The sequence below is a fragment of the Aythya fuligula genome, chromosome 2 (assembly GCF_009819795.1).
Source record: "Aythya fuligula isolate bAytFul2 chromosome 2, bAytFul2.pri, whole genome shotgun sequence".
Taxonomy (NCBI): domain Eukaryota; kingdom Metazoa; phylum Chordata; class Aves; order Anseriformes; family Anatidae; genus Aythya; species Aythya fuligula.
In genome coordinates this window covers 40,346,564-40,358,082 of record NC_045560.1, presented here as the reverse complement: position 1 = coordinate 40,358,082, position 11,519 = coordinate 40,346,564, and the positions used below count along the sequence as shown (strand labels likewise).

Genomic DNA, 11,519 nt, shown 5'->3' with positions numbered 1-11,519 from the left:
TTGGCAAGCACTGATAGCACAAAGCAAGGAGCAGACAAAAACCTACTGAGATGGGGCCACTTACTCTTAAATTCATTTCCTTCTCCCCTCTACTGTGTGAGGATGTAAGTCCCTTCCCAGAGATACTCCTGGTGTGATGTACCAGGAGTACATCACCACACACCACCGATTTTCCTAGGCTGTGCCAGACAGCTGAGGGAGCTCATACACCGAAGCAGGGCTGTGACAACCGAAGGGTGTCCAGCAGCTGAGGTTAACATACTAGTACCCACAACCACCTGACCAAGGAAGGGGATCTGTACTTAAATCACTTGGGAGCAAACTAGATCTGATCTCTTCTATAGGTAGGAAGAGAAGTATATAAAGCAAATATACACACAGTTTGAAGTACAAACATATATCTGAGAGAACAGCCGGACACATAGCACTTGGAAGAATGTCGCAACGTGAAGTACTTGCCATGTGAAAATGAATCTGTACTTCCGGCCTTTACCTTAAGGGAGCGGTCAAAAATGCCGTATTCACAACTAACTACCCTATTGCCACACACTTCAGTGTAAACACTATGTCTCTAGGAGATAATCTTTGTAGCTAAAGGATCTACACATTATGCTTCCTTTACACTCCTTTAAGGAAGGTGTCTTCTGCTGGCTTCCCCGGACACTATTCTTTCTCCTCTTTCTTGTGGGAATTGACCACTCCATTAGAAAACCATGAAGAGATTCTCTTCCTCTTACCTCCTGCTCATTTCCCTTCCAAATCTCTTACACTCTTGCAGCCGCACTTCCAAATAATACACCACTCCTGAAAAGCCAATGCTGTGAAAACTGGAGCTAAAAAGTAACTAGCATGGATTCTGCAGCAGGTCACCTCTTCATGGGCCGTGCCAGCCTCAATAACACCTACACAGTCAGCAGATGAAAGAGTTGTCATTCATCATATAGTTGTCCAGAAGTGTCTTCCCAAACCAGAGGCAGGCAGTGCTCTCACCTGCTCAGCTCCCTTGTTTTCATCCAGATTGTAATCCTTGAAGCGTACTGGGAGAGACTGTTCTGGCAAAGTGATAAACCAAGGTACTAAGCAGAAGTCTCTTCTTCTTACCTTTTTTTTTGTTTTTAAACATCTTTTTATTAGCACAGTAACAAATGCAGACTTAAGTAGCCCACAACATACAACCAATCCACTGAGTGACTCCTATTCCACGCCTTACAGTTAAACAGCTTAAGGTATTTCACTACAGGTTGCCGTAAGTCCTGATTAAAACCTTTATTCTTTTCACAAAGATAGATTGGCTTATAAAATAATACATTAACTACTTCTCATTTCATATATGAGGCTATATATCCACCTCTCCGTATCACAGATCATGAGATGACAGTCTTTAAAAAGGATTTGTTAAATACCGATGTGCCCTCCATAGGGGAAAACAATCCTGACATCTTTTTACAAAAACAAAACAAAACAAACAAAACCCCAACCCAACCCAGAACAAAATAAACCCCCCAAACCAAAAACAAAACAAAAAGCAAAAAACAGTGTGTAGAGTCTTGAAAGGACTTTTACATAAACGCCAACATATGTACCTGTACAAAATTAAGCTGTTTTAATCTTTTGCATATTGCAAGCAAACTGAAAACCAAAGATGCCTAAGAAGTTTACATTCTTCTCGGTACTATATGTGAGCTAATATTGCTGAACTAATTACAGTCTTAAAATACACTATTCCCAATTCTAGCTGTCTACTGTAGCAAGATACCTTAAGTTACAACAACAAAATCTTAGGAAATAAAAGACTGAATAAAATCTGTTATAGAAATACCCTACTCTTTACCAGCACCCTCCCTCCCCCCACCCCTTCAAAATCATAAGCAGCTCTTTCCATCACAGACAAATAATGTAAGTTTGACAAAAATCCCATTTATGTAGCGTATCTTTTGGTCCATTGTCTGGCCATTCTGTCATGCTCTGCTCTGTTAGTCATATACTGGGTGGCAATACTTCCAACCAGGGGGTCAGCTGAAAAGAAAAAAAAAAAAAAAGAACTTATTTCAGACAAGTAAAGTATAAATTTAATACAAGGGAATCACTCAAGTAGACTACATTACAATAATCTAAATATACTGAACTGTTGGTCTGTATCTTCATCAATTTACGTTTATTTATGGTGACATATCGATCTATTACTTACTAAAGTAGGAAATGCCAATTAAAGTTTTAAAGAGTTTAAAAGACAACAATCTAATAGTTATTTTGCATTACTGAAATCTTTCACTGATCTATATATTTCAGGTTTATTTTACCTTTTCTAAAAGTGCCCAGGAGATAGTCATTGCTAACTGCTCTTGTATCAATACAAATCTGGCTTCTAGGAAAGATCAGATCACAGGGAGAGGTTTTATTTTTTCCAAATAGATTATTTTTATTATACATAATATAGCATGAACTATGGTGCTTTACTCATCTTTTATAGACGTAAATAGAAATATAACCCCTAGAATTGACTTTGTAAGGCACGGCCTATTTCTTTTAACTGCTGTAGATAATGGGTGGGGTTGGAGAAGCTGAGGACTACCTTTGGCATTGCTGGTTGCTGGTTTTAAATAGATGCTAGCAAGTAAAAGGCTAACCTACTGGTTTTCAGACCTGTGCTTGTGACTTTTATAGCTGTTACCAAATTACTGCACTTCTACAGAGCAGCAAAGCGTCTTTAACCCTCGCCCAAAACCAGAGGTGGTTTAGCAGGGGAAGGAGCTGTCGCCTCCAGGAGGAGAGCCAGTGACCACCTGCAGCCCCTCTCCTCACTACCCGGGCAGAAGCCACCAAGATGTGATGAGGGACGAGTTACTTTGATGGAGGGCAGGCTGCAAGGCAGCACGTGGGGCTTACCCGGGTTGCAGTCTGTGAGGAGGGAGCAGATGGAGAGGAGGACTTTAGAAATGGTTAATGCTGGGCTCCAGTTGTCTTTTAAAATGTCCAGGCAGATGACGCCTTGGCTGTTGATGTTACAGTGATAGATCCTTGTCCGGAACGTTACCTGCAAGAAACGGCGATTAGACGGAGTGCTAGCGTGACCTGCCGCCACGCATGATGTGACAATAAGCGACACCGGCCGTAATTCTGATTTGACCGCCAGCAAAAACTGATGTGGAGAGGAAAAATCAAATAAAAAACCCAACAACAGTGCCCGGCCGCCGAGCACAGGCCTTGCCCCCAGCGGGCCGGGCCGGGTCCCCGTGCCGCCGGCGCCCTCTGGCGGCCATGGGCGAGATCACAGCCGGGGTCGGGCCTACCCCGAGGAGGGCACGGGCCCCGCTCTTCCCTTCCCTGTCCTCGTCCCTTCCCGAGTGGCCTCTGCTGCCTCTGCTCCCCTCACAGCTTTCCCTGACGAGTTCTGGATTTCAGTTTCCTTCCCTCTGAGTGACTTACCGGGGCCCTCAAGACACACGGGGCTGTCTCGGCATGTCTGAGCAAAGACTCAGAAACAATAACACGTCTACAACGCCCCTGCAAAGCAATGACCACGATCCCTACCTCGTGTGCTTTTGGACACTGTGAAACCCAGCTTTTATTTTCCCCTTTAATCATTACTAGCTTTTATCTTTCTGCTCACAGCAGCAGAGGGCCCTGGTGCTTTAACACCAACAAATTTCTCCCCGTGGGCTCCCAAACGCTTGTAAAAACCTCCAGTTACGGCAGGGTGCTGTGGAGCCGTGGCTCCTTGTTGCTTCTCAGAGCTCGCCCCGTTCAGCCCCGTCATTTGGGTTTTATTATTTTCAAATATGGGAGACGTGAATGAACCGGGCAGCGTGCCACAGAAGTTATCCGAAAGGGAAACAAAAGCACCGCACGACATTCCAGGGGAACACAATGCGACCTGCAGAAAGGCCTCATTCCGACTCGCTGGATGAACACCGACAACAAATTTGGTGGCACTTGCATGAATCAGGATTATCTGTGTGAATAAAGGTTGTCGGGTTCATGCCCTAAATCCTCAGAATTTGTCAGCTATCCACACCCACAAATTTTACTGTCTGTTTATAGGTCACAAGGGTATTTGCGAAACACATTTGGTAAGTGTGTGGTACAACAAGAACACCACACTGGTACTTTCCCTGGAGATTAGACCAGCCCACACATAAAAGTTGCCAGTCAACCCTCATTTATTTTTTTTTTTCTACAGTCTTTCTGATGCAAAAATTTGGCTCGTGACCCTCCTTCTCCCAGGCTCCGGGGGCAGGCGTGGGCTGGGGTTACACAGCTACAACACTCCAGTGCCCCTCTTTTTGTCCTGCATCTGTGCGCCGTTTGCAGGCACGCTCCCGATGCACGGAGCGCTCCAGCTATTTTTGGTCTCAGACTCGCAACTGCAGTTACTTGTCACACAGGAGACACCCACACTGCACACTTTGGGACTTTCTGCTTTGCTCCTTGCAAGTTGCTTGGATTTTAGATTAAAACAGGGAAGAAAGCAAAAAAAAAAAAAAAAAAAGTACTACACACACACAAACTCCCAAATCCCTACACTTTTGCACATTATGGGTGGGAATAGCAAAATGTCTGTAAGAGAGCAGGGAGATGTTTGCCTCCCACACCTTCTGCAACAAGCTGCAGCTCCAAACCCAAGAAGCCCTGCTGCTGTGTATACAGGGAACCTCCGAGGTACAGCAGGTGAGATGCCAAAGCAATGTTTGTTTCTGAGATCATCTAATCCTTGTTGGAAGAGCAGCAATGACTCCCTACATTCGTGTAGAAGTCAATACACATCAGCTCAAACAGAGGGCAGCCATGACTCTGTGACACCTGCCCTTTACTTCAAGGCAAAAGTGAAGTTTGTGGCATCTGCAGTTGCTGGCAACGGCTCTGCCTTTACTTCCCATCTCTCAGCCCAGCCCACTACTTGTTCGCTATTTGATCTGCAGCTTTGGTCCCCTTCCAAGAAGGCTTCTAAATGTAGGTGAGGTAATAATTTTAACAGATTAAACACTTCCAGGACGGGAAGCATGGAGTATTTCCAAGTTGATACAATAAGGACCAAATTAACAGGGAGGTCAAGCGTTCTACTTCGTAAAGACAGAAAGTTGTTAATCCTGATTCTGAGCACAAAAGCCAAATATTCGATATTGCAGAAGGCTCTCTCTTTAGACAGTCTCTCAGTCCAGTTAACTAAAAACTGATATGTATTAAAAAAATTACAAATCACATTTGCCTCTAGGAATTAGACTTGCTTTTAAAATTTATTTTATTAGTAGTTGGGAAGGAGAAGAAAGAGAGAAAGAAAGAAAACTCCCACATATTTGCAAAACAGCCTGATTCCTAAAGGAAGCATAAGATATAATTCTTAAGGATTATACTCATGGCACCAAAATTGGTTTTCTCCAGATCTCTCCTCTGAGCTGTGCCTAACCAAAGCACTGTGGGAAAAATCGAAATTTGTTTTCACTTAAGCAGCAAGTCAGAACTGGGATGGTGTTAGACACATGTAGTCCAGCTGTTTGCCATTTGCAATTTTTGCTGATGGTACAAAAGCCAGCCATGCAGGGAACCCAAGTGGAGCCAGAAGAGGGGGGAGGAATTGCAGACCTGCTTAAAAATGAAACAAAATAATGCTTAAAGTAAATGTTAATTACACCTTAAAGAGGAAAAAAGAAAAAAGAAAAAACCCACTACCACAAACAATAACAGAAAAACCTCATGTAACTAGCAGATTCAGATCAAAACTGGGAGAAACTGAGTTACTTAGAAGGTACTGTAATGTATTCAGGGTCAAGAGAGCAGCATGTGGAAGAGCACAAAAACACAGAGTAACGGAACAATCTTTTGGAAATGTCCCACCTGAGATTACATTAATGCAGTAACTACAGAATTAAGCTCAGTATTTGAAAAGACAAAGAAGCCAATCTCAACCTTACCCTGAAGAGATAGCAGAGGTTAATTTACACAAGTGGTAAAATGGGGGTGGGGGAAGGAAGTGGTTAGAGGTTATTAATACAAATGATCAAAGCGCACACCAGGTCAACACAAGCTACTGTTTTCACCTCAATAAATAAAATCTAACCAAACTATAATGCAACTCTTGGGAAAACATGCAGTATAATAGTACAAAAGAATAGCAGTCAGCTTGAGGACTAGACACTGAACTCTTAAATTCTAATTATTTTTGTTTATTGGATTCTCCTGAAGCCAGGCCCACCCAGCATGTGCCCAACTCAATTGCTATCTGAAACATAAAGGCAAAACCAGAATACCACATAAAATGCAAAAAACATAAAAGCAGAGAAGAGATTAACGCTAACATCTTCAAAGTGTTGTATGGAATGCTTAATAAATGTAAACGAACTCCATTATACACTGTTAGGACAAGGGAGAGAATATTCGTCCTTGTCTCAGGACTTCTCCCACTGAAGTTCCTTCTGCTGTATAATGCAGTATAAGTACAGTAGTGCAGTTCTCTTTATCCTTCCCAGAATGTGTCTCTATCATTTCTGGCATGGGCTCTCTGTCTTTTCTGTGGCAGCATCCTTCCAAATAAGTTTGCTCCAACAGATTCTCTAGCATACTAAATCAAACCCTCAGTTGGAGCTGCACTCAGCCCGCAAAGGCTGCACCTGCATACCCTTCAACACACATCTCTAGGATGCTTGTCAAGCACGTGACGTTTGTTAATACCAGCTATGCCTCAGGACCTTCTCTTACTCCTATTCCTATGGGACTGGCAGCTTGTCAGGATGACCAGTTTCTTCTTACTTTTTTTAAAAAGGTAAATCCTTTGCTGAGACTTCATTTTCAAGTTATAAAATGCATTCTGCTATGGGCTGCCCACAGAAGGGACTGTCCTTCTGAGAATTACAGAGCACTCAATGAGGCAGTAGAGGTTTTCTTCCACCTCTCTTTCAAGGCTTACTGAGGAAAGAAGATTCAAAGTGAACTAGTCCTTTCACTCTAGATGACCTCTGAAAAAAGATGAAGCTAAGTCTTTTGAAGCAGCCTTTGACAATTTTACTACTCTACTAGTGTTCTGTCATCAAAATGATATACTGTGTTTTGTTTCAACTATTTCTTCACCTCTCATCCTAAAAGACAAAAATATAGGAAGCCTGTGGTAATCACCTTAGTCCTACCACTTCCAAATGACCCACAAGCAGTATTTATCAATTACAGCAATCAGCTGGGCAATGCAAAATCAACAAATTAGTAGGAAGGATGCAGGAGCAATATGATGATTATATTTTCCACATCATCATTAACACCCATGCTAGTGTTAAATAACACAGGAGACGCTGTAAGAATCCAGTAAAGAAAAGTTTTTTTCTTTAAATTTGAAATACTCAAGTAGCACAAGTACATTCTTAGACTACTGCTATGCTTTCTGCTACATCACATCTCAATGTGGCTGAAGCGACGTGTATTTTATTTGCATACATACATGTGGTTTGTAAACCAGTTTGGACCCTGATAGATGAAAGACTCCATTTAAATGCAACTCTGCTACAATATAATGAATCTCCATTAAACTAGTCTTTTAAGGACTCAATAAGCAACACCTTTTTTGTTGTTGTTGTTTCGTTTTGTTTTAATCCCACAAAGTATTTATTTATTTATTTTGTTTTGTTTTTAATCTTTAATAAAGACAAAGAGATCCCCATCAGAGGCCCAGAGCAGAAAGCAGGGCTGAGCTGGGATGACAAAACTGTAACTTCAGTTTTGCGTCAGAGAACTTCACACTTAGGGCTTTCTCAATACTATTGGTAGTTACTGTAAGGTCTGTTAAAGCATCAGGCTTTTGACTTGTAGTGCAGGAAGCAAAGATATTGCAAAGTGTACATGGGAAGGTAAAAGCTCCCTCTTCGAACGCTTACTGGGCTCATGACAAGAGATACTGCACATAGTCAGCTGGACTAGGTTATACAATGCAAACTAATTAAAACTAAAATAGTAAAAAAATTATTCTGAACTGAGCTCAACTTTAACACAAGACACAAGAGAAGTATCTGTGCTGTCAAAGAGTCTCCAAAGAAGGACGGACAGGTGTCCAGAAGAAAAATCACTAGTGATGCCCCAAGGTAGACCACGCTGTTTGTGAATCAAAGACTTAACTTAGGGATGGGATTTAAGGTCTTGTTGATACTACTAGAAACCCTGTAGTTATGCCACCAAGAACAGACAAACATTTTGTTCCCTTCATTTGGGAAGCTTGCGTTAATTTTGCCTGTATGACCAAGCAGCACGGTCTCCACTGAGATGGACCGATGGCCTGAAGTATGGCAGCAAGTCCTTCCTACTGCACAACAGACTGAAGTCTTTGAAGATGTGGCAGTCATTGGTGTTTACCTTTTCGCTGCAACTACTTTTAAGTAGAAAGTTAAACATGCACATAAATGCTTTCAGATACTAGGCAAACACAAAGTGTATACACAACCACCTCTTCTTGTAATCCAACACTCTTCCTCTGGCCAAGTATGTGAACCACAAGATAACATTCACTTGCACTGGTATTTGCCTTGTAGCATTAGAACACAACAGTGCTGGCACCTAAGAGCTTCACAAATATAACACACCTACAGCAAAAGTTTGTTATTGTACAAGTAAGTGAGCAACACAAGCACACAACAAAACAGAAAAAGTCAAATACTAGTTTAGTGGCCAAAACACACAAACCCATAATGCCAATGGTAACTGAGTGCTTTGAGAAACAAGTATTTGTATTCTTTTCCCTCTCCCCAAGTTTATTTACTTTTCAGTTCCTCAGGCCTGTCCTGATGCTGATGCTAATTGCTTAGGATCTCTTAGAAACAGAAACAGGGAAAAAGAAAACAAGGTCTAAAGTAGCGACCAAGTGGATTGGAAAAGCCACTAACATTAGCTAACAGAAACCAGTGTACTATCTGAAGTGAGCTTAAGTTTGGTCTTAAAGAAGACTGGCTTTCAAATGGGCTGCATGCCATTAACACTGCCTGTTACTGGACGCTTTGTTGAGCATTCATAACGTAAGATATCAATTACAGGTCTCTTACCTTTGGAGGCTTGAAAGGATATTCTGGTGTAAAGGTGATATCAAGGAAGAAAACCCCTCCCTCGTAGACAGAGCCTGGAGGTCCTAGGATGGTTGATCTCCATTCATAGATGTTATCACCTTTGGGGCCAGCGCTAAGAAATAAAACAAAAAACAAAACAAAACACAGATGTTTTAAGAATATTACCACTGTTCAAATAAATATGACCTCTTGCACTCACAAAGTATGATATGGAAAAATGTTTTCAATGCCACACTTCATACACCACCTGGAGTAAAGACAGTGATTAAAAGTAGATTGAATGCTTCCAGAACCTCAGAAATCTTATCTGGACTCATCAGTGTTTCAGGCTTCTTAGCAAAGCTCAGAAATTAGAGATGGGGTTTTTCATCTTCTCTCACTTGACATTTATAAACCAGCACTGCCCAGAACTCCCCCTGAGAAAGCTACACAGTCTCAATGCAACAGAAAACCTAAGTTTCAAAGAACAAATTCCACTGTATTTCAGAAATGACTGCTCCAGCTCAGCCTTGATAAAACTGCACCACATCAAAGACCATACTAAATAAATGAGGGACTTATGTTGATTCTATTAAACATGTGTGTTCTTCAAGATTAAAATATCTTCCTGTATTATTCCGAAACCATGGCTCACTGTATAATTATTGAAGCCAAATATATGATGATACTCTTACATGTCAGAATTTTCTACACTTGTATCGTTTTGCTACACTGACTTCTAAAACGAAACCACCTGAACTCGCCCCTTCAACATTGCATTACATCCCCCTTTTCTGAGGGGGCATTAAAATCACCATGTCAAATTTAAACACTGCTTTCCCAAACCAGTTTTGTCTAATTCTAGGTTCTCCCTAACCTATCAGCGGCTCACAAAGAGCAGTACAAAAGGTGTTGCAGAACATGAACGTCTGCGTGTTGAAAAATTAGTTTTACTGAAGTCCTCAGACACCTGTATTCTGTAGCGTGCCATATGTCACTGAGTATTTTTAAGTACAGCTCAACCTATAAAGCCATTAATGGTTTAGGACTCCATTGCTACCTCTTTCTTCCTGTGCTGCTGTGGTAGTATTTTATGTTAGATGCTAGAGCTGAAAACTCCCTTTGCATAAAGGGAGGTGCTGACACAGCTTTTTCCATCGTGGATGCACTATGACTTCAGAAATCTCTCCTCTCCTTTTTCTGTAAGGGCACGGATTTTACATCCCTAGTACAACAAAATCAGCCTTGCTTTTCTCTCCTTGTTCTTTTAACAAGGCTAATAAAAGACAGAATGATTAAAAAAAAGAAAAAGGCTCCTTTCATATCATAACAATCATGGAGCAACACTGCTTAAGAAGGAAGGCAATCCAATAAATTGAATATATACACGATGATATGCATTTGATTAATGTGAAAGGAACCAGAGTAATTGCTAGGTGCTAGTAGCAGTGTTACAAATAGACATATGATTACAAAAACAAATTCTCAGCATAACAACAGGGATCAGAGAGATGCTTTTTTTCTCGCTTTTTGCAGAACTGGTGAACACGTTCTTGACAGATCAGGGGAGAGAAAGGAAGTTAGTTCTATTATCAAACCTCTACAATTTTATTTCCAGATTAAACAAATACAAAGTTAACAGCATTTTGATGCTAATTGCTTCAACAATAATGAATTTGTGACTGAAAGTGTGCTTCCAGTAGAGGGAAAGCACATAAGGAATGCAGTAAAGGTAGACGGGATCTCTGCAAAGTGATGTGCCATCCACTGAGGAAAGATTTCTCTCACTGGAGCGCAAAACCTCGCACAGCTCAAGATCCATACTAAATTAAAGTAAAAGCCATTCCATCCTGAACACTCCTGGCATCCTGCTCCACCTTAACGACTTGTCCCCGTCCTGTGCAGGTCTATATATTTGGGCGCTCAGTGCTCTCCAGCTACCACTTGTGCAATAGGCTGGAATAGCACCATTTTCCAACAGGAAGCTCTACGTCTTGAAAGACACCAGCTTAACTGTGAAAACTTACTGAAAAGGACTCCCTGGGGCACCCTTAGCCTCCACTCCGAGGAATCACCTCTTTATGTATGTATTAGCAACCTGCTGACATGCTGTCATTGCTCCAAGTTGCACCAGCGATCATCCTCCCCTCCCTCCCTAAAGATGGAGCTACTGAACCGAGCAGGTACTTGAGCTTTGTTAGCACCAATTTGCTGCTGGAATTTATATCACAAAAGCTGCCAACTGGGAGCACTTCAGCATTCAAGAAATGTGATGTGTGATTAGCACTGAATACAGCCCTCTGAACCAATAAGAAATATTTCAACAGTTTTTGCGTTTTATTCCCAGCTTCAACCCAAAGGACTGTCAGTAAAAGAAATCCCACAGATGTAAAAAAAAAATAATAATAATTATATATTATTATTTATAATAGTCTTAGAAATCTCTTCTATCCTATTAGGTTTCCAATTAGAGCTATCACTGCATGCAAGTAATATACTGCTAGACCT

General features: G+C 41.4%; 1 protein-coding gene across 3 annotated transcripts in view; it reads right to left on the bottom strand.

Moving 5' to 3' along the window:
• Positions 1-1,484: 1,484 nt before the first annotated feature.
• The window catches only part of LOC116486582 (ubiquitin-conjugating enzyme E2 E1), a 44,396-nt gene continuing 34,361 nt past the window's right edge, over positions 1,485-11,519 (bottom strand). For all 3 annotated transcript variants that reach the window (XM_032182921.1, XM_032182923.1, XM_032182922.1), the window contains exons 5-7: positions 9,012-9,144; positions 2,887-3,034; positions 1,485-2,016 (exon numbers count right to left, since the gene is read on the bottom strand). In XM_032182921.1, coding sequence (XP_032038812.1) covers positions 1,919-2,016; positions 2,887-3,034; positions 9,012-9,144 — 379 coding nt within the window. In that variant the 3' untranslated portion in view covers positions 1,485-1,918. The remainder of the gene's footprint in view (positions 2,017-2,886; positions 3,035-9,011; positions 9,145-11,519) is intronic.